The following is a 27,863-nucleotide window of genomic DNA, read 5'->3' as shown; positions in this document are numbered from 1 at the left end:
GACTCCATGAATTCTATCCTGCTCATGAACCTGTGAAAAGGGGATTCAGGAGGGACATCAACGTTCTGAAAGGGTTCTGCATCTATTGTGGCAACGGCCCATCATGGAGAACTTCAGGCCTCAGTTCAGTTCTTTTACCTCTGAACTGGTTGATAAAGGTTTGGTCTCCTGAACTTGAACAAACTTGAAGAAAAGTTGCAAACATGATTCATCTTATTTTCATGGTGACCAAATACCATATCCAAATAGCAGTGGTGCTAGCCCGTGCCGGTGCTTGCGCTAGGTGCTGGTGCTAGCCCGTGCTGGTACTGGTGCTAGCGCTAGGTGCTAGGTGCTGGTGCTAGCCCGTGCTGGTACTGGTGCTAGCGCTAGGTGCTGGTGCTAGCCCGTGCTGGTACTGGTGCTAGGTGCTGGTGCTAGGTGCTGGTGCTGGTGCTAGCCCGTGCTGGTACTGGTGCTAGCGCTAGGTGCTGGTGCTAGCCCGTGCTGGTACTGGTGCTAGCGCTAGGTGCTGGTGCTAGCCCGTGCTGGTACTGGTGCTAGCGCTAGGTGCTAGGTGCTGGTGCTAGCCCATGCTGGTGCTAGGTGCTGGTGCTAGCCCGTGCTGGTACTGGTGCTAGCGCTAGTCACTAACATGACTATGCGCAGACTGGTGCTAGGTGCTGGTGCTAGGTGCTGGTACTGGTGCTAGCGCTAGGTGCTAGGTGCTGGTGCTGGTGCTAGCCCGTGCTGGTGCTAGGTGCTGGTGCTAGCCCGTGCTGGTACTGGTGCTAGCGCTAGTCACTAACATGACTATGCGCAGACTGGTGCTAGGTGCTGGTGCTAGGTGCTGGTGCTAGCCCGTGCTGGTACTGGTGCTAGCGCTAGGTGCTAGGTGCTGGTGCTGGTGCTAGCCCGTGCTGGTGCTAGGTGCTGGTGCTAGCCCGTGCTGGTACTGGTGCTAGCGCTAGTCACTAACATGACTATGCGCAGACACACACACAAACAGATACACATAAGGACATAAAAAGCACCATCACCATGGCAACAGGTAGCTGCTACTGTAACGTCAACACAACAACTTCACACACATTCGACATTGTTTATACTTTTCATTTTAAAGACAATTTTACAGACAAATTTCATTTTTCTTGATGAAAAACTTTCAGAAGATAAAAATCCTTGGCCATTCAAACCCTTTCATCTTGTTCCCGACACCAGCATCACTACGTAGAGAACAGCGGGGGTTCTTACAGGGTTCATCTTGACGACAGGGGAACTGTTCTAGAGTGTAAATCATCGCGCTCACGCTGATCGTCACTCCTGCGATTGGGGGTTGTTTATTGATCCACATCAGTGAACCAAGATTCAAGTCCTTCAATATTTGAAGAACATTTGGAACATCTGTCTCTCCATGAACACCGCACGTGCTTGAACCATGGCGCTGCGTAGATCACGTGATCGCTCTAAAACAAGCAGCAAAAATCTTGGTGGGTTCAGAGGCAGAAACATTTGACCCCACACCGCTAACCGCTAACCCTCAAGCTCTGGATGCTCCTCCTTGTTCACACTGACTCATTATTGTTTTTATGACTTGGCAAACGTTCAAGTGCTGAAGTTTTCTTTGTTCTACAAACATGAGTGAGGCTACAACGGCGGCTCCCCTGACGTGATTAAATATTCCTCCAGACAGCCGCTTTAGCGCTGACTGTCATCGCTGCTGCTGTCCTATCAGAACACTCTGTCCACCGGCTACTCATGGGAGGATGTTGGCTGTTCAGAAGTTTAAGGTGTTTTAGGAGGAAACTTGTTGGAAAAAAGAAAATTTCGCCTTCATGTGATCTACAGTCTTCACAGGAAGCAGACGGAGTGAAACGCCACTCAGGAGAACGTCCGCCACCAGCAGGTGACTGGTACATGTCAGACTCGGATGAGGAAGTCCAGGTTGAGGGAGGCAGGGATGTGAAGCGTCTCCAGGCTCAGAGCAGACGGCGTGTACGGGAAGAGGACGGGGAACGTCTGCTTGGTGTCCACCAGCAGCTGCGGCGGGTCGTTCCGCTCCTGCAGGCGGTTCTGAAACACAGATCACCACATTTCTTCTCAGCATTCATCACAAACAGGAAGCTTCTGTCCACCTGGTCTGAGTGCTGGACGCAGGTGAGTAGACGTGCCCACCTGCATCTGTTAGCTCTTGGAAGTGTTGTGTTCAAGGGCGAATTGGCATACGGGAAGCCAGGGATTTCCCTGGTGGGCCAGTGGGGCACGAGAAAAACGAAAAACAAAGGGAAAAAAGTTTAGCGCAACAGCCGACAGTGTCGACTTGCTGGTGGTGGGGGGCTGGGTCGGCCAGTGCCCAATGTTGTGATGGACTACCTGTGTTCACGTTTCACTGCCTGCCTGCGCTGATGATAGCCAATCAAATCTGGTCAACATTGGTATGTCCCACCCATTTCCTCAGGCTGTTGCAGCTGTCACTGTCACTTGTCAATCAGTCACACTGTGCTAACGGTGCAAAACAGCTTCGGTGGATAGCAAGCCGGCGCGATGCAGCCAGACGGAGCATAAAAACGTAAAGCTGGTGCTGAAAAGCTGAGGGATAAAAAAGAAATCCCTCCAGGAAGTTGCAACAACGAGTAAGAAAATCACAGACTTGTCTGGTGGTCGTGGGGTTCAGCCGTCCCCACCAGACAAGAATCTGATGTTGCCACACCCAGCACTGGCAGCGGTGGCAGCGGTGATGATTCTGAACGTGCGCCTGAGTCCAACAAAGATGATGACATCATCTTTCTCTTCCTGCACTTCCTGACCTCATGTATGTTGTTGTTGTTGTTGTTGTTGTTGTCTAACCAACTGTACCGCTCTCTGCTCCCTCAATTGCCCCCCCACGGAGATAAATAAAGTTCTCTGAATCTGAATCCATCAAAAGGTAACGAGAGGAAAGGTGCTTGAGTACGGTGAACCAAGTGAATGCCCGAGCTGGTGGGCCGGCCAGGACTTTTACCATTGTAAGTTTTTAGTTTTCAAATGTCAGGTTGCCATTTTCAGTTTCTGTTGCCCTCTAGTGGTTTCCTCAGGGTACAGACAGTCAGTGTCATTCAATCCTATATGTCTACCCGTGTTGTATGAATGACCTGTGAGCATTAGAACCACTACATGCTGTTAAGCTGCTCAAGGGTTCAGGTTATTGCTTATGGCTGGCTGGCTCCGCACCGTGCATGAAGAGGTGGGTCGGTCTGTCAATACCCCCCCCCCAGTTGTGTCTTGTGGCCAATAGGGTGCAACGCCGCTGCTCAAATTGCTGAAGTAGATTCATGACCTTTGGAAACACTTCCTGTTTTCTACACTTCCTCTACATTCCCCAAAGCATGATGGGAGCTGTGGTTGTGAGGATGGGGGGTGTCGTACCTGAATGTTTCTGATGAAGGACACAGTGACTCGTTCTTCAAACTCATTCAGTGGAGTGTAGAGGTTCAAGATTTTCACGATCTGCAACAAACAGGACAGGAGCGATCAGTGAAACATTGTCCTCTGATTGACACGAGACGGCCAATAGAAGGTCCGTCCCACCAGGCATCAGGCCTGACAATTCACCTGAACCGCCACTGGTTCACCAACAGGAACAAACTGCCCCCCCCCCCCCCCCCATCTGATAACGACCTAATCGAGCATTGAGAATCACATGCTAACATCCTATCAGATATAGTTTCATCTCTCAAAGTCCCAGCAGCCCACATAATACCTGCTAAAATACCACCATCCAACATCCCAGCAGCTAACATCCCAGCAGCTAATGACTCACCAGCTAATGTCACACCAGCTAACATCCTACCAGCTAATGACTCGCCAACTAATGTCACACCAGCTAAAATCCTACCAGCTAATGACTCACCAGCTAATGTCACACCAGCTAACATCCTACCAGCTAATGACTCGCCAACTAATGTCACACCAGCTAACATCCTACCAGCTAACATCCTAAAGCTAACATCCTATCAGCTAATGACTCACCAGCTAATGTCACACCAGCTAACATCCTACCAGCTAATGACTCGCCAACTAATGTCACACCAGCTAACATCCTACCAGCTAATGACTCGCCAACTAATGTCACACCAGCTAACATCCTACCAGCTGATGTCACACCAGCTAACATCCTACCAGCTAATGACTCACCAGCGAATGTCACACCGGCTAACATCCTACCAGCTAATGACTCGCCAACTAATGTCACACCAGCTAACATCCTACCAGCTAATGACTCGCCAACTAATGTCACACCAGCTAACATCCTACCAGCTGATGTCACGCCAGCTAATGTCACACCAGCTAACATCCTACCAGCTAATGACTCGCCAACTAATGTCACACCAGCTAACATCCTACCAGCTGATGTCACGCCAGCTAACATCCTACCAGCTAATGACTCACCAGCGAATGTCACACCAGCTAACATCCTACCAGCTAATGACTCGCCAACTAATGTCACACCAGCTAACATCCTACCAGCTGATGTCACGCCAGCTAACATCCTACCAGCTAATGACTCACCAGCGAATGTCACACCAGCTAACATCCTACCAGCTAATGACTCGCCAACTAATGTCACACCAGCTAACATCCTACCAGCTGATGTCACACCAGCTAACATCCTACCAGCTAATGACTCACCAGCGAATGTCACACCGGCTAACATCCTACCAGCTAATGACTCGCCAACTAATGTCACACCAGCTAACATCCTACCAGCTAATGACTCGCCAACTAATGTCACACCAGCTAACATCCTACCAGCTAATGACTCGCCAACTAATGTCACACCAGCTAACATCCTACCAGCTGATGTCACGCCAGCTAATGTCACACCAGCTAACATCCTACCAGCTAACTTCCTACCATCTAACGTCACACCAGCTAACGTCACACCAGCTAACATCCTACCAGCTAACATCCTACCAGCTAATGTCACACCAGCTAACATCTTGCCAGCTAACTTCCTACCATCTAACATTAAACCAGTTATTCACATCAACTACCATCCCGCATGCTATCATTCCACCTGTTCCACCTACATCCTGAAACATGGCGTTCTACCCTTTGCCAGCTAAAGCACCATTTGTTGCTTTTCACACCAGCCAGAAAAGAACATCTATGTTGAACTCTGTTTTCAAAAGAAAAGCATTGCTATTTCACCATTTCTCAAATAACTGTCTTGTTTACACGTTAACAGTGAAAACCCAGAACACCACAGATGGATCAGACCACATTTGTCACCTTGAAGACTTCCAGTTGGTGTTGTGACCCTCTAACTCCTCAGGTCAGCTGATCTTTGCTGCCTCAGAAGCTCTAAACGTGTCCCATATGAATGTTAGTGTTGTTTTCATGGTTCTGGTTTTTAAACAATCTGAAAATATGAGTTAGTGAGCGAGTCACCTGCTGGGTGGTGAGGGCGGAGCACAGCGAGCAGATGGCCTCCACATCCTGACTTGTCTTTTTCTTGACCTGCAGTAGCTGAGCGGCCTGGATGATGGGCTCCAGCATGGTGGCGGCTTTACTCTGGTACAGGTTGTTTCCTCTCAGCCACTCCTCCATCTGACTGGTGTTGTATCTGCGCACACACACACACACACACACACACACACACAAACACACACACACACTTAGAGTGAGGGATCATCAGTGATCAGCCTGAAGGAGAAAACCTTGAGTCACCAGACAATGTCCCACCCCTAAGAAGCCTTTTAACTCTTTCTCTGCTGATGGAGGACTTCGTGGACTGGTGCCTGCAGAACCACCTCCAGATCAACCCGGGGAAGACTAAGGAGCTGTTTGAGGATTTCTGCAGGAAACAACATTCTCCACCTGCACCAGTGAACATCCAGGGTTCAAACATAGAGAGGGTCACCTCCTACAAGTACCTTGGTGTTCACCTGAACAATAAACTGGACTGGTCACACAACACGGACGCCCTGATCAGGAAGGGGCAGAGCCGGCTCTTCCTGCTCAGAAAACTGAGGTCTTTTGGAGTGCAGGGGTCACTCCTTAAGACCTTTTATGACTCTGTAGTGGCCTCAGCCATCCACTTTGGCATCGCCTGCTGGTCAGGCAGCATCTCAGCCTGGGACAGAGAGAGATTGGACCGGCTGGTCAGGAGGGCCAGCTCTGTCTTGGGCTGCTCCCTGGACACTCTGGAGGAGGTGGGCAACAGGAGGATGCTGGCTAAGATCACAGCTATGATGGACAGACCCTCCCACCCCCTCCAGGCCACTCTGACAGAACTGAGCAGCTCCTTCAGCCAGAGACTGTTACACCCGCGCTGCAAGAAGGAGAGGTACCGCCGCTCATTCCTGCCCACTGCTGTCAGGCTGTTTAACAGTCACACCTGAACTCTGGACTCCATTTCTCACTGGAACACTTAACAGCACAGACACTTTTTCTCTTAAACTTTTAATAATTTTGTAATATTTGTATATTTAATATTTCCATATTTGATTGTGTGTGGCTCTTAATGTCTATACTATTTGCTCTTTGCTGCTGTAAACTGCAAATTTCTCCATAGTGAGACTAATAAAGCCTTATCTTATCTTATCTTATCTAACAGGTTAATAAGAAGTGCTTCCCCTGTTGCCCAGCAGATGGAGCTGTTGAGCATCTGGCTCAGAACACTGCATGTCCAACTCACAGCAGACAGATGAAGGCTTTGGTTCTCAAGGGACCTGTGGTACTGTACCAGGCCCACTTGGGGGCACTTTAGTGGGGATGGAGGAGGAGGATGGAGACTCTAGTGGTCCAGGGACCAGGACCATCCATCCATCCATCGTCTTCCGCTTATTCCCATTAAGGGTCGCGGGGGGCTGGAGCCTATCCCAGCAGCCTTCCCCCTGGACAGGTCACCAGTCCATGGCAGGGCCAACACATAGAGACAGACAACCATTGGCTCTCCCAGCCACGCCTACGGTCAATTTAGAGTCTGGATTAACCTGGTCCCTCTTGATGTCTTTGGACTGTGGAGGAAGCTGGAGTACCGGAGAGAACCCAGCAGGAACAGGGAGAACATGGAGACTCACCCAGAAAGACCCCGTGCTGCAGCCGGGGCTCCACCCACAACCTTCTTGGTGGGGGGCCTCAGTGAGGACCACTGCTCCACCGGGCCGCCCGGACCAGGACCAGAAACCGTACTGTTATTTAGTTTTTCACTTCTACAAATTTGCATTTTTCACAATTTTCTGTCCAAAAGTGAAATCGACTCTCAGTCTCTCAAATGTTGATTACACAGAATGGAAGAACTTACAAGGAAAGAAAGTTGAGGCTTTGATCTCTCTTCTCATCTGTTCAGTTTCTTCATAATGAGCACAAAATATTCTGTGGTCTTGTCAGATGAGTAAGATGCTGGTGTGGAGCGTTAATGACATCAGACTTCCTGGTGTGCAGGTGCAATTACCTGAGCTGCATGCCGGTGCTCCAGGAGCAAACATCCTTACGCAGCAGCAGGTTGTTGAGGGTGATGGCGTTGATGCAGTGGAACAGCTGGCGGACCACCTGCCCGATGATCTCCGGGTCCAGTCCATGATCTCGCATGATCCCGTGAAACTGGCTCAGCTGGCGGATCAGAGCCTGCAGAGTGTAGCTGCTGGATCCTCCACCGTCCGTGTCCATGCTGGACGAGCGGTTCCTGTAGCCCATCGTTTTGACACCTGCCAGGCTGAGGATGCTCTCACTCTCCAACATGGCCGACACTGTGTGCACGCGGGCAAACACAGACACAAACGCTTACTGCAGATTTATAGTCTAAAAACTCAAGTCAGGTTTATCTGTGTCACCAAACCCCAACCAAAGTTCTGTCCTGACTCTGTCCAAGTAGAGCAGGTCCAGCACCTCCCTCCTTCAATGAACCTCCACCCAACAATTCTCCATCAGCAGCACATCCTGCAACAGCAGCCACCAGAACCTTCCTTTACCAGCAGGAAGGTGGAGCAGATCCAGGATCAGTGGGGACGGAGAGAGCAGGAGAGCAGGACAGAGACAAAGACAGAGAATGGAGGAAGACAGAGAGACAGAAGGAAAGAGAGGGACAGAGATAAAGAGAGAGAGAGAGAAAAGAGGAGAGACTGATGGACAGAGACAAAGACAGAGAATGGAGGAAGACAGAGAGACAGAAGGAAAGAGAGGGACAGAGATAAAGAGAGAGAGAAAGGAGGAGAGACTGATGGACAGAGACAAAGACAGAGAATGGAGGAAGACAGAGAGACAGAAGGAGAGAGAGGGACGGAGATAAAGAGGGAGAGAAAGGAGGAGAGACTGATGGACAGAGACAAAGACAGAATGGAGGAGGACAGAGAGACAGAAGGAAAGAGAGGGACAGAGATAAAGAGAGAGAGAAAGGAGGAGAGACTGATGGACAGAGACAAAGACAGAGAATGGAGGAAGACAGAGAGACAGAAGGAAAGAGAGGGACAGGAGGAGAGACTGATGGACAGACGGGGACGTGAGCAGGTGGAGCAGATCCAGGATCAGTGGGGACACACGTCTGCTTTGACCGGTTGGGGGGAAAATATGAGCGAGTAGTTTTCTTGGTGGTCACCTGATGTTTTAAGCCCAATCGAGGTAAATGTGTCAGTGTCTCGGACAGCAAGTCAGCGTGGGACAGACGGGGGCTCACCAATCATGGGCTGGATGATGCCTTCGGCCACGCGGATCAGCTGCTGATAGATCTGGATCGACAGGTCGCTCAGCACCTGACGATACTCGGACAGGTCAAAGTTCTTCAGACAGTGTTCGTTCTGTTTGGCCGTGTTCTGCGTCATGAATGCCTGAACAACAAATACAGAACACTTGGCTTCTGGCTCTGACAGGACACGGCACACACAGATTGACGGCGCCTGCGTGCTTCCTTACCTCATCGCCACTGTACTGCTTCAGACAGTGGAGGAGACGGCTGGTGTTGGCCAGCCAGAAGGACGTCGTCTCGAAGTCATCATGTTTCTGCAGAGAAAACGGTTTTAAAAACATTCAAACCAAAAACATGGGTTCCAGAGCAGAACGTGGTGGAACGACAGTCACCTTGAGAACCTTCTTGATGGTGTTGATGGTGGCAGTGAGCAACGATTCCACCTTCTGGTCATCGTTGATATAGTCGGCGTGGCGGATGCACATAAAGAGAATGTACGCTGGCAGACAGGGAACTGTCGCCGACACACTGTTGGGTCTAATATCTGGACACAAAGAGATCACATGACAAAGCCACAACCTCCATCCAATGCTCTGACCGGCTGACAGCAGGAGCAACCGCGGTGACAACGGTACCGCCACGTGTCACTGACCCTAACCTCACATTGATGAACGAATCCCCTTTGAAAGGTTTATTTTGATTACCACAGTCATGACGTCAGAGACAGGGTTGCTATGACAACAGACGTGTAGCTCCCGTGTCGCGGGTCACGTGTTCCAGCCTCACCTGTGATGAGCGTGCGGACCAGCAGCGCCTCATCCTCCCTGCAGTACTCCAGCATTCCCTCGAAGTCCTTCTCCTTCCGCTGCACTGTCACCTGCCGGCTCAGCTCCGGTTTGGACCTGCTGCTGTGAGACACTGAGACGAAGATCGCCTCCGTCATCATCCTCATCAGGGATGTAACAGTGGGAAAATAACAGCAAAACACCTGTGCGCCATCACAGTGGTACTGAGGTCATTGACGTATACGACATGAGTTCTCCGATGACGAGTCGTAAGCCAACGCTGCCAGGCTGAGCTCGCTGGGACCTCGTGACCTCGCACAGAACATGGCGTCCAACTTTAGACAATAAATGCTTTTGGATACTGAACTTTTTTTTGTTAATTCATCAATTTGGCACATTAAAACCGTGGCCTTCTACTTTCTAGTAAAAATGTTCTTGGTTCTCTGTCTCTGGGTTCTACGTACTCTCAGACATGACCGTGATGGTGGGCGGGGCCTCATTACCTTCCAGCTCCTGGACCCTCTTCATGTAGATCCTAAGCTGCTTTTTCAGTTTCCTCTCGTTCTTCTCCAGTTTCTCTACCAGCTCCTTCAGGTCCTGCAGGGAGCGCACGCGCACACACGCACACACACACACACACACACACGCACGCGCACACACACACACACACGCACACGCACACGCACAATCAGGATACTACAAAACCACAGAAAAAAGAAAACGCTGGATGTGTTTTGTTGTGCTCTTATCAAATTTGGAGTGATCACATGTCAATGTGAAGATGCATCACACTTTCAAATAAATGTTCAATTCGGTAGAATGGTCACATGACCTGATGTGCAACTTCCTGTAGCTGATGTGATCAGAACTCCACCACAGCGCTGATGATGTCCGGCCCCCAACACGACAGAGCCTCTGACACTTCCTCACGTACGAGACTGTGGCGAGATACTGGTTTCCCAAAGATGACGTGAGCAGCTGATGCACACTTGGAGGCAACACGCACGCGTGAGCGTTCATCAACGATGACGTAAGGATTCGTAAGTCTTCAGCTGAAGAGTGAACGTGGTAACTATTGAGGTTTTTGTTGTTGTTTGTTTGTTTTTGTAATTGCTCAAACAGGAAGTGGTCCCTGTGTAGAGCAGCCCAGACACATTGGCTGGCAGAACAGCGTTCCACCTTAGGGTTCTCTTGAGGGTTTGGTAGTCTGATAGAACAGAGGTCCATTTCATCTTCACCAACAAGCCCAGGGGTCAGCCGTGTTTTATTCACCCAGAATTCAAAAGAAATGAGTCCTACTGAGGACAGACCAGCTGCAGATGTCTTACCAGGTTGTCGTTGGTGAGGCGCGTGATCTCCAGCTGCACGCTGTACTCCACCTGGGCTTCAGGCGACAGCGCCATGATGTCGTTGAGCTTCTCCTGCTTCTTCTCAATGTCGTCCTTCAGGAGATCAATCTGAGTGTGAAGTGCCTCCAGCTCGTCGCTGTGCTGCCGCGCCTGAGACTGCAGCTGCGCCTCCAGCAGCCTGCCGGGACCACAGACGCCTTACATTCGTGTTCTATCAGCCTCCTGCCAGCACTAACTTAGGGTTCTGCTTATGTCACCTCAGGGTTCTGCTAGCACCTGGCTTGAGTTCATTAGTTCTATCATTTCAGTGTGTGCGCACAGACTAGGAGAGTAACGGATGTCTCCAGTAGGGGTCAGTCACGAGCCATCAGGCAGGAAAGAGAAGGTGGGGGAAAGTGAGCGCAACAACAAGAGTCAAAAGGAAAGAAAGACCTGGCGACTTGCTTGAGCCCCTGGTAGGCCAGACCCAGCTCTCCATCTTCGTTCAGATGACACCAGTCCTGCTGACTACTGGTGCCCAGCAGGGGCGGATGGACAGAGGAGGATGGAGGACAAAGCAGTAGGTGAGAACAGAAGCAGCAGTCAACTCAAAGTGGCAGCAGAAGAGAGGATGGTGGAGTCACTATGTCACCTTTGACCTTTGTCACAGTTAAAGAAACCACTGTAAGATTTAGCGCCCCCTAGTGGAGACTCCTCCCTCCTTCCTGCCAAAGCTGAGCTAGCGTTCATCGACAAAGCACGCGTCCATATCTGACCTGATGCGCTGGTCATTCATCAGGACGCCCAGGTGGGCGGAGTTTTGTTGTGGAACAACAAAAATTAACAAGTGCTCGTCATGGTTCATAAGGCTGCGTTAATTAGAAACATGAATGAAGTCAGGGCCCAGACGCAGGTGTCAGGACCTGAGGTGGGCGGGAACAGGAAGTAGTGACACTTACTTTTTGGACTCACACAGACCGTGATAGGCTCTCACTGCCTCCTCTTTGTCCACGGGCGCCTCACTGGAGGTCACTTCAGAGCCGTCTGTATTGTCCTGCACAAAGAGACGCCATGTTAAGAAGCACAGAGATCAGTGCCGCCTCCGAGGGCAGCACTAGGCTGGACATGTGACCAGCAAGACCAAACGCCACCTGCTCCAGACGGAGAGAATGTGTGTCATTTCACCAGAGCGGCACCGGCAGACTCCCTGATCAGGACAATTAATCCCAGGAAACCGACGCAGACGACAGGAAGGACTCGGACCCACGAGCCTCTGCCACAGCAGCAGGGGTTTAGTTCGATGCTCTGGTGCAGATGACCAGCAAATGTTTGTACCCTTCTACATTAACAAACCAAGGCGTGGTGACACAAGGGTGGACGTTAACACGAGTGGTCTTGTTCTAGGTATGCAGAGGTTCCGCCCTCACACCTGTGCAGCCCATTCTTTAATTATCATGGAAGCTTGATTATGCCCATGTTACAGACTGAGTGTCTAGTAACGTTTCAGCTCACCAGACGCTGGTTCCCCTCCAGCTGCTGCGCTGTGCTGACGATCTGAGTACGCAGGATAAGCACCTCCTCCTTGCGGGCCTCCAGCTCCTCATTGGCTGCTTTGAGCTGACTCAACAGAGCGTTGTAGCCTTCCTGCAACTCATTGGACGAGTTGTTCTGGGAGGCACGTTCAGCGACGCCCTTCCTCAGCTCGTTCAGGTCATTCTTCAGTTTCTTGTTCTCCAACTCCAGTTCCTGTCTCTGCAGGACAGCGACAGATGTTACCAGCTCCCTGACCGTTACATCTCACCTTAAAGTTGGCGACATGTGTGAGTTGCATCTCAAAGGTGACGTGCTACACGAGTGATGGTGAGGACGATGCTGTCCTACCTTCAGGTTGTTGTAGGCTGCATCTGCTGTCTCCTGCCTGTCAGCAGCACTCTTTGCCTCAGAAACCTGTGATGAGAAAACTTTTAAAACACGACATACATCTCCAGACTCCTTCAGGGCCCGCTGGAGCGGCTCATCTCTATTCTGACTTGGTTTTCTTCAACTGGGCCTGACCTTGGGCTCAACCGTGGTCACCTTGCGCTTGGCAAGCTCCTCAAACTTGTCCACACTGGCCTGCAGTTTCCTGCGCTCCTGCTCTAGCTCTCGAACCCTCTTCTGCAGCTTCATGAACAGGCTGATATCCATGGCCGCTTTCTCCACACCCATTTCCTGCAGGAAGAGACATTGTTAATTGTGACACGTTGGCTCCTCCCCCTCATCCTGTCCTCCCGCTGCAGACTCACCTCCACCATCTGGATGGAGTCATCTGTATCTCCCACCTCCGAGGTGGAGATCGAGGTGTAGTTGGAGTCCGACTCCAGGCTGCTCTGGTTGGACGGGTTTCTCTGGTGACCCGCGTGGAACTGGAGGACCACAGAACAACGAGAGTCACTGCACAGTTCTTCTGCCATGACGATACTGGTGTGCCTTCAGTCCAAACGCCAAGGCAACGTTCTCACTATGTGATGTCACTAATGCAGGTAAACACATGACATCACTGCAGGTACTCAGGGCTGGCTAGCGGTCAAAAAGGACATCTCACTGCAAATCTTTGGTTTAGTTTATCGCTCTTCAGTTTGACAACACTGACACTTCACCGCCATGAGGACACTGCGCCTCAGGGGTTGAATGCTGCCACATTCAGTGCTGAGGTCATTTGCACGGCAGCATGTTCGATACCCGCCGCCACACAGCTTCTGAACTATAGAGCTTAGTGCGGAAGAGTGCCGTGGCGGTTTGGACCGGCCGACAGAAGAGCATCAGAGGGACCTTGGTCAGAGACATTTCCTCCTTCATGTTGTCGTAGCGCTGCTCCAGTCTGGAGAACTCTTTGAGCAGGTTCTGGTAGCGCTGCCGTTCTGCATCCAGCTCCGCCTGCAGCGACATGCTCTCATCACCTGAAACACACGCATGCAGCATGATGATATCACCTGACCACGCAACATTTCGTCCAGTACAACACAGAAGTCATGTGATAACAGCCTCCACGCAAGTGCTTCCACTAGAGGAGCAGTGTTACCATGGTTACACACACACACCTCTGTGTAGTAACTCACATTACTGAAACAGTATTTTAGAGAAACATTCTGTTGACCCATGCCTCCTGGAAGTTCAGCTCCCAACACTTCCTGTCTATTGATGACTGAAGGGGCTAATGAGGCTGTCAGTATCATCTCTATTGGACAGAGAGCGGAGCCTCCTGACGTGGTCGCTCACCTGCAGCGTTCTCAAACTGCTGAAGAATCCTCTGGTTCAGTTCCTCCTTCTCACACTTCAGCAGAGCGTTCTCCTCCTCCAGATGGCGGACCCTCTGATGGCCAGACCAGACACAGCCATCAGTGGAGCAGCTCCAGGCGAGCAGCACCAGAACAACTGAACCATCAAGGTTTCGGGTCACTATTTACACAGCAAAGGAGGTGACTGATGGACGCAGATATCAGAACGCTGTTCTTCTACTGTTCAGCTTATTTGGTTCTGAGAACAAAGGTCTCTACAACAACTGGTGACCCGTCCAGGGTGAACCCCGCCTCTCACCTGAAGGCTGCTGGGATAGGCTCCACCCCCTACCCCCATGACCCTTAACAGGATAACAGGTAGAAACTGGATGGATGGATGGTTTCTTACAACTGAGCCCACAGAACATGGATCTCAGGGATCAGAACCATCATCTGGGTCAGGATGTTCTGTTGAGTCTAGCTGGGTGTGGCGCATTAGTTTTACATTGACTTGGTCAGCTCTTCGGACTCACACTGACCTGAGTCAGACCCAGTTTTTCGGCCTGATGCTCCTCCTCTTGCCGCCTCCTCTGGGTCTGTGCCTCCTGAAGCTCCGCCCTCAGCCTCTCCAGCTCCTCCTGCAGTGACATCAGCTGACCTCCGTCACCCTGACGACTGCGGGCCTGCTGCAGCAGCTGCTGTAACCGGGTCACCTCAGAACCCAGAGTGGTGTTGGTGAGCAGCAGCTGCTCGTTCTGAGTCCGGTACTCCTTACTCTGAGACACAAGACACAAGACAGTACTGGTACTACTATCACTGCCATTAGTACTTCAATTCTGAGCCTAATACTCTTTACAATTAGACACAGGACATGTGACGGTCCTGGTGCTACTGATGCTGCTACCACTACTGGTGCTGATACTCCTGATACTAGTGTTTGAGTACCTGAGGTGTTGTGTAGTATATATGTGCGTACATGTGATAGTATATCTTGGTGTAGTCGACATGTGCTCGTACCTGGTCGTCCATGCGGCGCTGCAGCTGGACGATCTTGTTCTCCATCCCCGTGTTCAGGTTCCTCAGGTGCTGCGCTGATCGAGCTTCAATCTTCAGTTGTTTGAACTGTCGTTTGGCGAGCACACGCCTGTACGCACACTGGATGGTGATGGCGGCAGCGCGAGCTCGTCGGAACTTGGAGCGCTGCAGCCAGCCACGGACTCTCTTCTGGATGATCATGGCTCTGTGGTGCAGCAGGAACTGCAGAGGATAGTTGACACTGAGGTGTTTGTCTGAAACTAAAGAGACCCTGAGGGACGCCGCCGGGTCACATTCCAACTCCAATTGGAAACACACGGCCACCAATCGAGTCGCCACATGCACAGACTGAAGGCCTGTATTTAACCGTCCTGCCCCACTGGGCTGTGTGTTGGCGAGATGGGTGTCGATCACGAAACACATCTGGATCAATAATGGTCAATACAAAATAAAAGTAGCAGTCATGTGACAGATGGATGAGCTCTGACCTCTGACCCCTGAGAGAACATTCAGCCGTTTACCCTTCACGGCTGTTCATGTTGGCCGGTTCAACGTTCCTACACCGTCAACTATAAAATGAAGCGTGTGACGAGCCGTCTGGTGCTCACAGTTTGACTTGGCCACACCAGTTTGTTGCGGTGCGTTTGTGGGCATCTCGGTCTCAGAGGTCCGACAGTGGCAACATAGAAGAAGAGCTTCACTAAAACAAGCAGTGACACGACAACAGTGAAAACACGCTGACAAACAGTGAGACAACCAGCGATGGGCAGCCACCACGCCGTTATTCTGACGGTAACATGGTTCAACCTGAATGATGAGAGAGTGTTGAGGAGGTGCCGTGATGCAAGCAGCTCCGCCTCTGCAGGCGTGATAATTATGTTGCGAGACTGACCGCAGAATGAAGGGTTGTTGCGTTTGATTCCCACTGATATGAACCCACTGGCCAAGTGAAGCTGACCTGCTACTGCTGCAGCGACACTCTCAGAACTGACAACGACTGACACGTGACCCTGGAGACAGGCTGTCGGTTGCTGGGATGGCGGTGACGCCAAAAAGAACTCAGCCGGGTTTGGTGGTGGTCAGCATTGAGCTTCCTGTCGTCTATGGGCGCCGGGCCACACCCCTGGCTTGGGACTGACACGCTATCCCTGGTCACCTGGACTGTTTAGTCTGCAGTGGGAGGCGGAGCGCTGGGTATCGGCCGATGAGCTGCATCCTCCTCCATAAGTTGAGTTGGTTTGTGCAGCTTCACAATGGCATGACGATCTACAGTTTCTACATCCGTGTTCTCCTCAACACCAGCCTTCGTCTCAGGTTTGTGGGTGAGAAGCTTGACTGACTCACCTTTCCTTTCCAGGTGGGTTATTAGTAAAGCCCTGCCTTCACATTAAAGCTAAATGTGTTCTTGGTTTTGATTGACTTGTGGCACCGTCACATCATTGTGCATTCATGATGACATCAGCCGTGTAGCCTGTGCAGGTGGAAAGCCGCCATCGCTGATCAAACAGATGAAAGTATGAAACAGGCTGAGCCGGTTCTGACTCAGGTCATTGATTTGCTGCTGCACCGTTGCCCTCAGCTGGAAGCACCGACTCCTGCTCAGGTGGGGCATGTAGAGGTTTTCACATGGGACACGACTGACTTCCTACAGTATGACAGCATTCATGAAACCTTGTGTTGGAGTGGTTAGGAATCTGGCTGTTCCATGACAGTGTGCTGCAGTTCTGGGGACAGTGAGAACATTCTGTGAGCTTTGGGAAAGTCCCACCATGCTGACACTTCCAAGGCAGGGCCTGGAACGGACATGAAGTCTGCTGCTGTCTGTCCATGTGGTTGAGGAACGTGAGCCAGGGAGTCGCTGCTCTCTGTGCTGTCAGGGGTTTCCTCATTAACGCTTCACTGACATTCCTGTGTTGAGTGATTCCTACTTCGTCTTTCTAAATTCTTCCAAGATGAACCAACAGAAATACGTGACAGTCTGGCGGCGAGTGAGAGGAGGAGCGTGTTGGTACCTCATGGTAAATGCGACGGGTGTACATCCCCCGGGTGTAGGCCTGGATGGTGACCACCGCCTGCCTCACTCTCAGGAAGGCCCGGCGCTCCCTCACCATGCGGTACTGCTTCTGACAGATGAGGGCGGCTTGGGTCAGACGCAGAAACTCAGCGTACCTGAAGAAGAACCACAGGTGACATTCCTGAACGTCTTCCTCTCTTTTCTGTCCCTTTCCCCCGTCTCTCTCTCTGTCTAAATACCTTAATACCTCGGACAGAATCATCTCCTCTGGCCAGGAACGCCCCGGCCTCGGTTGGTGGTCAATAACAACTCACCTGCGTGCCAGGTATCCTCGGCCGTATCGCTGCAGCATAATGGCAGATGTGCGGATTTTGCGGTACCGAACCCTCTGCAGCCAGCCTCGCACTGTCTTCTGGATCTTGATGCAGGCGGCACGGAACTTATCGGCCCGCAACTTCTCCAGGTACGCCACCTGACCCGCCCGGAAGAAGATCTTCGTCCTACCGAACTGGAACATGTCAGGCTCCTGAAGCACACATCAGAGTGATGTCATCATGATGTGTCCAATCAGGGTACAACTTCTACAGTTTGGCTTTGTGGCACCACAGAGTCAACTGACAGCCATGACATCACAACTAGGCTGAGCTTTGGGATGAAGAAAGATATCGGGTCTCGGTGACCTCTGACCTAAGAAACCTAACCAATTTATTTCAAGTCCGGGAGTTTCAAACAAATGTTCAAGAGTTCCTTAGATGTCATCATCACGAGGTGGACGCCAGCCTCCCGTCACAGGCGTGGAGACACGAACACCGTTCACGTGTTCCGTTCTGTTGAATCAGACCCTGGTGATGTCACCAACCGCTCGAGGCTTCAGCCTCTGTGAGCGGATGTTGATGCCCGACTGGTCACCAACATCCAGTAATCTTTGTTTACTCACACAAGGGGAGCAGGTCAAAGGCCATGGACCAGTGTTACATCGGAGGAACGTCTCACCTTGACAAGTGTCTCCAGCAGATTCCTGCACGCCAGCTTCCTGTCTGCTGACGTCATGTCGGACTTCCTCATCAAAACTCGGTATCGGTTGAAGAAGTCCTGATAGGTCCACCTGGACACACATGGACACACACACCCCTGAGGAACATCACGTTCTCTCTCTGCGGATTCAGAAAGCGACTATTTACCTGGATGGATATCCAGCAGCGCTGATCCGGATCGTCTCCAAGACGCCACACGCCCTCAGCTGCTGCACCGCTCGACTTGAGTCGAACCTGCACGGACACAAACAACTTCAGGACTTCTGCGTGACCTCATCCGTAGGTTTGGCATCACGGTGAGCGCAGCAACCCAGTGCGCTGATGAGTCAGAGCACTGTCGCTGACTAAGTGTTTTCCTGAAGGAAACAATGAAGCATCTTTGACACAAACAACCTTCATCACATGCTGGCGCCGCTTACATCATCACTGTATTTGTGTTTCCACATTTATAAAAGTACTCCAACACCCTTCAGGTCAAACATTTTATTGTATAATAAGATGTTAATGTGTGATTTTGGTTTTTCTTTGTCTAAATTAGTTCCCATTAAGCAGGACACATTTATGACCGCACCGTCCTGGAGCTGAGCTGACGACCGTCAAGTCTGGTTCCTGAGTCAAGTAAACATGTTAATCAGAACATGACCCTTAACTTTGCACGGCAACGGTGTCAGTAAATGTTCCCGTGACAACCTGGAGGTCAAGCTGCGCGCTTCTAATATATCCGTGAAGTAGCGTTTATGTCCTGACTTCACTGCATAGGAGACTGTTGGTTGGTTATTGCCTTTGTATCTTTGTTTATGAATGAGCTCAATGGAACTTGGTTGAAGTGAGTGTTTCGAGAGGCTGCCTAGCAACAAAATGGCCTTGTTGCACGAATACACCGACAGGTGAACGGGAATACTCCCACAGCTGCGCCGCACACAAACATCTGAATAATAATAGCACCCACACCAGGATATGGACCTTCATGGAAACCTGCTGTGCGCGCAAACAAAGTCTCTCACATTCCTCCACATTTCTCTGACTCCCATGATGCATCTGGTTCTGTACTCAACATTTGCTCCGGTTTTTCAGAGCACATCACCATGAAACTACAGTTCACTTTCGCACTCACGAGAAGGCCTCCTTGCAGTCGTTGGGTTTGATGCAGCGGACATAGTGTGGCGTCGTGGCGTTGAGGGTCTCCATCAGCAGATGAAGAGAGCTGCGGAACTGAACGCACAAACATGAGAATCGCTGGCACCGTTAACGAGCAAGGTAGCGCACAGGAAGCAGTCGGCTCACCTGCAGTCCCACCGTCTTCCTGTGCTCCTTGTTGGGAGCTTTGGGGGTCGACCTCGCTGCTCGGACGTTCACTCTGGACGTCTTGGAGGAAGCCATGTCATCCTTGTCACTGAACAGATCTGCCACCAGCTGGAACTGAGAGAAAAGGGAAACATTCATTTACGCTGATCATGTGACACAAATAAGGAGCCAGGAGAGACATCAACGGAGCAGCGCCAGCATTGCTCAAATCTTTATTTGTTAAGTTGAGACATCTTTCCAGCAAAATGACAAATTTGTTTTCCAAAAATATGGAGGAAATGTGTGTCTTGATGACAAGCAGACGATATTTCTGATGATGGAAATATGTTTCCACCTATTTTGTTGTAAACAACTAAAACATGATTGTGAATACTCTCCTAAAGCCACAGAGAGAAACGTGAGATGAAGAAATTCTAAAAGGCTGAGTGATGGCCGCCATCATAAGAGACTCAGCTGGTTGCTACTTTTACCAGGATTCCTTTCTGGGTGGACGAATCCTTCGGGTGCTGCTGGGGAGTTCTGACTCACCTGGCTGGCCTTCAGGATGTTGATCTGCTCCTCATACACGGTGTCGCGGTTCTTCTCCAGGAAGCCGCTGCACTGGTACTCCACCTATCAGGAGACACGGCATCACCTGACACCAGCCGCTCATTGCCACCGCTCCTCAAGTAACAGTTCAGCCTTTTTATCCCAGCGTGATGATGTGTGTCGTCGTGGCAACAAAACGATATCGCAAGGATTCATTGTGCTAGTAGCTAAAGTTAGCATGCAGTCACCCGAACCCCAGAACAAAACTGAGGCCCTGCCACAGACTGTTTCAGGTTCGAACCAGAACTGGGATCCATCTGGTCTCAAGATGCTCGGTTTGATTGTCCGGAACAGGAAGTTCTCTTACCTTGTCAGCGAAGTGAACGATGATGAAGGATGTGTTGGACATACGAGGTTTCTGGAAGTGAGCACTGCTTGAGTGCTGCTTGTAGAGCTTCTGGGCCCAGTTCTGGTCCGTCCCTCTGGGTACCTGAAAGCCACACGTCAGGAAGATTTCTATCAACATGTGAGGATTAAACTGCCAGGACAATGGCCATGGCGAGCACCAATCATTCATCAACAGACAGGATCAACATCAGGATACAAACTATTTCAATTAGCATCACCCATCAGAGGTGTGATTCGTTTAGCTAAACGCACCTTGTCTGCGCAGGTGTGAACACCTGGTCTTGTACTTTGAAGAAGTGAAACACAGAAGATAATTGGACTCGTCCGAACAAAGGAGCCCTTCCTGCATTATTGTATGTTAACGCAGACAGGTGTGACCTGACCTGTCGAGGATGGGCGTACCTGAGCAACGGTAAAGCAGGCCAGATGTGCCACCCACAGTATATTGATATATGAGATACTGGTGGGAGGCGTCATCATCTGTCTGCCGTGAAGTCGGACCTTCACGCGCTGGCAGACACGTCTTACTTTGCACTCTTCGTCCAGCAGGTCCAGGACGCCGAGACGAGCCTCGATCAGGTCGATACACGGCTGGTTGTCGTAGAAGTCGATGAGCGTCCACGGGATCTGCTCCTTCATGTACTCGTCCTGCTCCAGCTTGAAGACGTGCTGCTCACAACAACATTCAAAACAGCAACCACCAAAACTTTTGATACAACAGTCACTGAGATTCTCAATGGACGTGACCACCATTTTGAGTCCGTGGCCCCACCCACATCTAATGGTCATCTGAGAATGACACTGACCGAGTTGAACTGCTGCTGAAGTTTCTCATTGGCGTAGTTGATACAGAACTGCTCAAAGCTGTTCACTTCAAAGGTTTCGAATCTGCGGATTCACAAACACACACGTTATCATCCGTTTGCCAGCTGTCGGGAGGAGCTTGTGGCGAGCGCTGTACCCGTAGATGTCCAGCACCCCAATGAAGGAGTGCTGCTTGGAGGATGTCTGCAGCACCACATTGATGTGCTCCACAATCCAGTCAAACAGGCGGGCGTAAATGTGCTTGGCCAGGGCATCTCGGGCGTTGGACGCTTGCTTGCTGGCCATGCTCTTGACATACGTCTCGGAGGCGGTGACCAGCTTCCTGTGACAGAGCCAGTGCTCCATCTGCTGGAGCTCCACCCCCAGGAGCTTGCAGAAGTGCTTCAGGTGGATGTCGTTTCTCTGCAAAAAAAAAGGAAGGTTAGCGGACGGATTATCACTGGCAAATCCGACCATGAGACTTCACTGCGAACGCACCGAGATGCGACAGGACTCGCCGTCTCTCTCGGAGCAGATCTCGATGTTGCCCAGATGCAGGACGGACGCTAATATTCTGAAGATGCTGATCTGACTGGGGTCCTTTATACCTGAGCAGATGAAGACACGTGCATCACGCAAGCACACCTGTCAAAATGATGGCAGCTGTTTGTGCTGCTGCAAGAGGGACGAAGGTGATATCCAGCCCCGCCCCCACAGGTACCATCTCAATAGCAGGTTTGTTCTCTTACCCAGCAGCGTGAAGGCCTGTCTGGTCTTCTTGAAGTCATCAGCATCATTGACTCCGTCGATGAAGACGTTCTCGCCCAGAGATGTGTAGACAAAATCTTCGGCGCTCGCTGGTGACACATGAGAGAAACGCTAGCGGAACCCCACACTGATCGACTGATCTCGCCTCTGGTGCAGCGTCAACAACCGCCAGGACGACTGACCACGAGAAACACACAGCGTCCACTGAAGTCTCATTACAACTAAAACCATCAGACTGAAAAAAGGTTGACAGAGCTTCTGACAAATCAAACCAAACATTTCTCTTGGAACAACAAGAGCACATAAACATGAGGAACCCTTCTGATACTCGAACAATCGCGAACACAAACGGAGGCTCAACATCTCTCACATTTCTGCAGTAAAGAACTCAAGATGGCGACTCACTGAGGCCGAGCTCACTGAACTCAGGCAGCGAAGCAGAGGCACAGAGCTGGTAGAATATGTGATAGTTCCTCTCATCTTCAGCCTACGAGACACAACGGATCAATGCTGCAGAGTGGATGAAGAACAGGCAGCACATGGACGACGCCAGTGACATCACACTTATCCATCGGCGACATCACACTTACCTGAAACACAACACGAGACTTCTCCAGCAGGTACGTGCGCATGTTGGCTCCAATGATGTGGTAATGCCGGCTGAATCCGATCTGGATGTACTTGCCGAAGCGACTGCTGTTGTCATTTCGAGTGGTTTTTGCATTTCCAATGGCCTGGGGGGGGGGGGGGGGTCTCCATTTACAAATGTGTCCCTCTCAATGGCACGATCAAAGGAAGTCACTCACCTCCATGATGGGACTGGAGGCCAGAACTTTCTCCTCCACGTTGGCGTCGTTGGCTGACCCGCCCACTGTGGCAAAGAAGCGCATGGCGTACTTTGCAGAGACGGTCTTCCCAGCTCCTGATTCGCCGCTCACTATGATGGACTGATTCCTCTCGTCTCTGAAAAAAAGGTCAACGAGTCCTCTTTGAGGCGCTGGTGGACAGACGCTGCTCCGGGAATTAGACGGATCCACAGGACATAAAACACTTGAGATCCAAACGCCTGACAACTGCAAACATTCACTTCTGTTGGCTGGACTAGAGACCGTCAGCTCACATCGCCATGAATAAAGACATCATCACAACCTAGTACAGGAAGTTGGACACATCGTCACCTAAAAGTTGTGGAAATGCCCACAGATCCCAAACCCCTGCGTCTATTCCCGTCCAGCGTGTAATCTTTCCATATGGAACCTTCCCCTTTTGATCTGAACGTAAAGGAGGAGGGAGGAGAACCCCTCAGACACGATGAAGCTACCACAGGAGCGGTCTGACCTGGCCATTTGTTTGTACGCTTCCTCGGCCACAGCAAAGATGTGCGGGTCCATGTCACCCATGTTCTGACCGCTATAGGCATTGATGACTTCCTCGCCATAAATCGGCAGCTGCTCGTAGGGGTTGATGGCCACCAGGACAATCCCTGCAGAGTCACACAGCGCGATTCACATTTCCCGCTTAAACTTCCCTCAAACCTCAGAGGTGCAGGAGCTGGACGTCACGCCAGTCATCACTCAGCAATACAATTGTGATCAAAGCAAATCACGAATCAGACGTCTGACAGGAAGTAGCAGACTGACCGCAGTAGGTGTAGATGTGGTTGGACTCCAAGAACCGCACTCGCAGGTTGTGCAGGACTGCAGGCTCATGCAGGTAGCTGAGGGCCGTCAGGTCATTCTCGCCAACCAGGATGTCGGGGTTCCGTAGGAAGGGGAGGGGGTTACTCTTCGGACCGACAGGATACTCCAGAGTCTGAGACAGGAAGTCAGGACACAGCCAACATCAACAAGACACGCACTCCGTCATGATACGCATCACTACCAGTTAAAAGTAGGTTACACTATTGTCTTGTCAGTTTTGTAAGAAATATCATGACAACAAAGAGTCCTGTTAGTTTAAGAATTTGAAGTTTTCTCTGGATGGACACGAATACTTTACACGTCAGGCATCAGAAAGGAGGGTTCTCCTGCCTGCTTCTAGAACAGGAGCCGGACAGAGAACGCTGCACGACAGAGCCATGGCCGCATGGAACTCTTTGCCAAGATTTTTGGTTAATGAAACGGGTAAGAATGCCTTTAAAATTGAACTGAAAGTGTATTTATTTCCACAAGGTGTTACATACATTTTTATCTTATAGATCTTTTCTTTTGACCCTATAAGTTCATAAGGGTTCTCAGATCATGAGTTGATGAGAATAAAACCAACTTAATCAGGTAATGATTTTCAGTTCCTCTCATGGTTCTGTTTGTGGTGTCTGGTGCTGAATGCATGTTTTGCATATCTCAAAATGGAGAAGTGACCTTGTTGATTTGACCACAGGAAGAACAGCGCTCGTCTCATTATGACACGGCTGATTGTTGGATCGACACACGATGAGCTACGCATCATCGGGTCATGGGAGTGAGGTGCTTCAGCAGAGGTGTGAGGGAACTCCACGAAAAGAAAAGCAACTTGAAAACAGGTGGCGTCCCTCGCCTCCAATGACGTGACCCTGGGAGGCACGTGGACCCCACCAGGCTCCCACCGGATCACTGCAGGAGCACGCAGCAATCATGCCAGTAACACGCCTGAATCAAAGCCTCTCCAGAATCACGTAACAGTCATGCAAACACAAGTCCAGAACCGTCTTCTCATCCTGCCAGGACCGTGGACACTAACCGAGTCATCCTCCAGTCGCAGGTGCAGGACCGCCTCTCCTTCCCTGTAGTCTCTGGTGATCTCAGCAGCCTTCCAGACATCAGTGGCGTCCGGGATCCAAACCCGTGTGAACTGAAAGAACAGGATGTCAGGTAAAACAGTCATCACTGAGAATATCCGGAGATGAACAGCAGGTGGCGCTGTGTCTCCTGCTTCGCTGTCTGAGCCTCACAGTAGAAAACAGCCGGTTAAGAGTCAAACGACAGGATGCTAAATGTGGCGTTTGTGGAGGTTTGAGCCTGTTGCAATAAAGGGGAGGTGGCGTGCTGGAGAAAGTCACCAACTAGCACCTTGAGCCCAGACACGCGTACCTGCAGGAGCCTTTCTAAGGTGGCTGTGCCCCAGCTGTGCCCCAGCTGTGCCCTGCTACAGCCCTGCATGCTGTAGCCGCCAGCAGATACTTTGTTTTCATCATGAGAGAGAAATTCTTGATCAAACATTTCCTGATTCAGGTCTGTCAAAGTCTTCAGCACCATCGGTTGGTTCAGTTCCAGAGAAAAGCAACGTCAGGTCTATGGCGTTCTACGGCTCTGGTGCCATCCCAACAATGACCCGGATCATCCAAAAACCTTTCCAATAATCCTGCGGATGGGCAGGAAGAGGAGTTTTGATACCGATGGATCCCGAGGAGTCTCCCAGACCCCCGAGGTCAGCGACTGGACTGGTGGAGCAGAGAGCAGATGGACGATCCGGATTAATCCGGCTGCAAGTGGCTCTGATTAACAAAGTCGACGCCAGGAGGAGGAGGGGTCTGAGCTGCAGCCCACCACCTCAGACCCCTCCTGCAGATTAGGACAGCGCCTGCCAGACAGCTGGGAGGGTCCATTAGTCCCAGAAACAATAACCCTCATCCGAGTGGAGGCGCACCTCGTTAAGTTAGCAAATTTTCTCTCCATCAATCAATTCAACCTCCCACCCAGCTGATCTAACAGCTGTGGAGCTCAGGGCTCTTTCATGACATCAGAGGTCATGTGATCACCAGCGTTGGTTTGTCTGTTTGCAGGAGACCTGAAGAGCAATCAATTAGATCTTGGAGTTGATCTCAATCTGATGACATCATACCAACTTGGCGGGGTACGAGTGTCCGAATGAAGAAGATGCAACCACGAGTTAACAAACAACTCAAACGTTGACTGATGGCGTAGAGAGCGATTGGGTCCTGAGGGCGCTTTCTTCTTCTTCTGCATCAAAATGAACTGTGAAAAAACAAAGTAGAGATCTGAGGGTGTCGTGGTAGGTTGGTGACCCTGGTGACATCACAGTGACATCATCTGTGCCACATCAACACCAGGGCTGCTTAAACTCATGGGGTTCTTCAGCCTGCTTCTTCTGGAGTTTTCTACTGTGACAACAATAAAAATCAAGGCTGCACTAACTAACTAACTAACTAACTAACTAACTAACTAACTAACTCACTCACTCATTAACTAACTAACCCAAAGGAGGGAACGACTTGGTAAACAACTACAATCTCTGCACCGTTCGAACAAATAAGTCGGAGAGCAACAGCTTCCATCCGGTGAGCGACAGCTTAGCCGTACTCCGTGCAGGAATCCGCGGATGTACCTGAGAGTGGACCAAGGACCCGCGGGCCGGCGGGCCACCTGGCAGGTGAGGTCTGCGCCCTGCTCTGCCACATTCGGCGTAACTATGACTGCCGTCAACCGTCCGTATTCTTCAGATTTTAACTTTTCTTCACTGGAAACAAGCAGCCTGAAGTCGCGAAACAGGTGAGACGCTTCTGGAAGTTTGACGGTAATAAGAGGAAGCTTGGTTCAGGTGTGATCTGATGACCAGGCGGCTTCACGAGCTCCGTCTGATCAACAGGTGATCAGCGGCGGTTCGGTTTCACGGGTCAAACCAGGCCTAACTCACCTTTGTGTACAACTCGTTCACAGACATCGTCCCAACGGCAGGTTTTGCTCGTGTAACCCGGAAGTTTCCTCAGCTAAAGCAGGTGACTCTCGGCCGGCATGTCAGCAGGTGCGGCGCAGGTGTCCCGCGGGCTCCGGTCGCTTTACTCACTGCGAGCGTCGTAACCGAGCGGCTAGCTGGCTAGCTAGCTCCCATCAGGTGTTCGGTCCGGTAATGACCCGCCGGGAAAGTTAAACAAACAAAGCCCGAAGACATGAATCGGCTCCGTTCGGTCGTTTCCGGTCTGATCCACCATCTGACTCTTCCTGGGTCTCTCTCTCTCTCTCTCTCTCACACACACACACAAACACACACGCACACACATTTGTGTGCGCGTGTGTTGTGGGCAGACCTGAGGGTCAAATGATGATCGTGGTTTAGATTTTCTTCTTCGTGTGTATTATTATCAGCAGGAACATTTAATCCGTCCAAATTATTGTCTCATTCGTCCTCGTGATGTCCAGCTAGTCACGTGATTAGTTTGCTCTTGTAGGTCTGATCTGTCTGAGGATCGTCGTCATCGTGGGGGACCAGGACGTCGGTGTAGGCTGCCGCGGGATGAAGGTGGTAGTCAGGACTGATCGCTCCTCCAGCAGCACTGGGACAACGAGGAAGGCCCTTGTTATTACCCAGGTGCTGCTGGAGGAGCGATCAGACGTTTGACTCACAGGAAGCTCTCCTGAGCAGGGTGCTGGCAGCACACCTGGGCCTGGCAGCACACCTGGGCCTGCTGCTCACTGCTGAGTTCAGGGGAGGTTAAATGCAGGAGACAAATTTCACCTACTATGTTTACGTGACAACAACCTCTTCTCTTCTCCTTCAAAAAAATAACAATATAGTTTTGGGCAGGAGGCTCCGCCCCTTCACCTGTATTGATGTTAAAGGTTTCAGCTCAGCAGCCTGTGATCAGATCTGGTTGAGTAATGGGGACTAATGGTGTGTGTGTGTGTGTGTGTGTGTGTGTGTGTGTGTGTGTGTGTGTGTGTGTGTGTGTGTAACCTGACTATCAACCCTCAGGTCACCAGTCCACCTTGACACCAGCAGCAGGTGTGCAGTCTTACCTTGGAGTAGGGGTAGTAATCACCGGCCATCTTCTCTCCACCAGCAGACAGTCAGAGGACGTGGCAGATGACAGCGAGCCGCCGGTGATCTCCAGACCTGTCGGAGCAGGGCTGAGAGTCCACTCCCAGGCCACGCCCTCTGCAGGTATGAGCTGCTTACCTGTTAAGTGTGACAAGATGCCAGCCCGCCCACAGCAGCCATGATGAAGACTGACAGGTGT

General features: G+C 51.0%; 1 protein-coding gene across 3 annotated transcripts; it reads right to left on the bottom strand.

Moving 5' to 3' along the window:
• Positions 1–1,078: 1,078 nt before the first annotated feature.
• myo5b (myosin VB) lies at positions 1,079–27,760 on the bottom strand. Of its 3 annotated transcripts, none has more exons than XM_086186672.1 (40): positions 27,643–27,760; positions 24,629–24,739; positions 23,551–23,722; positions 23,249–23,393; positions 22,717–22,873; positions 22,501–22,644; positions 22,316–22,397; positions 21,892–21,999; positions 21,641–21,750; positions 21,300–21,565; positions 21,145–21,226; positions 20,867–21,007; positions 20,298–20,420; positions 19,931–20,014; positions 19,382–19,516; positions 19,212–19,309; positions 18,245–18,331; positions 18,057–18,168; positions 17,378–17,589; positions 17,062–17,218; positions 15,032–15,271; positions 14,554–14,790; positions 14,016–14,109; positions 13,569–13,696; positions 13,043–13,162; positions 12,813–12,968; positions 12,639–12,704; positions 12,270–12,509; positions 11,717–11,811; positions 11,211–11,288; positions 10,758–10,956; positions 9,933–10,026; positions 9,431–9,562; positions 9,037–9,188; positions 8,872–8,958; positions 8,636–8,786; positions 7,418–7,712; positions 5,410–5,584; positions 3,385–3,465; positions 1,079–2,052 (listed from the first exon to the last, which is right to left on the bottom strand). In XM_086186672.1, exons 1-40 carry the CDS (start codon positions 27,670–27,672, stop codon positions 1,900–1,902), a joined length of 5,529 nt encoding a protein of 1,842 aa, XP_086042798.1. In that variant the 5' UTR covers positions 27,673–27,760; the 3' UTR covers positions 1,079–1,899. The 3 variants fall into 3 exon arrangements, with proteins under 3 accessions (XP_086042798.1, XP_086042799.1, XP_086042800.1); XM_086186673.1 differs by lacking the exon at positions 27,643–27,760 and adding an exon at positions 26,543–27,152; XM_086186674.1 differs by lacking the exons at positions 11,211–11,288; positions 27,643–27,760 and adding an exon at positions 26,543–27,152.
• Positions 27,761–27,863: the final 103 nt, after the last annotated feature.

This window comes from Aulostomus chinensis, chromosome 19 (genome assembly GCF_037954235.1).
Source record: "Aulostomus chinensis isolate RoL2024-O1b breed Wild chromosome 19, RoL_Achi_v1.0, whole genome shotgun sequence".
Classification (NCBI taxonomy): domain Eukaryota; kingdom Metazoa; phylum Chordata; class Actinopteri; order Syngnathiformes; family Aulostomidae; genus Aulostomus; species Aulostomus chinensis.
This window is presented reverse-complemented; position numbering and strand designations above follow the sequence as displayed.

Excerpts from the sequence above, each read along its gene's own strand:
- myo5b (XM_086186672.1), bottom strand. The coding sequence starts at position 27,672 with ATGGCCGGTGATTACTACCCCTACTCCAAG. Across the intron at positions 22,000-22,315 it reads GTTCAGTGAGCTCGGCCTCA|CGAGCGCCGAAGATTTTGTC; the intron begins GTGAGTCGCCAT and ends ATGTGTCACCAG. Across the intron at positions 19,310-19,381 it reads GGAAGACGGTGGGACTGCAG|TTCCGCAGCTCTCTTCATCT; the intron begins GTGAGCCGACTG and ends TTGTGCGTTCAG.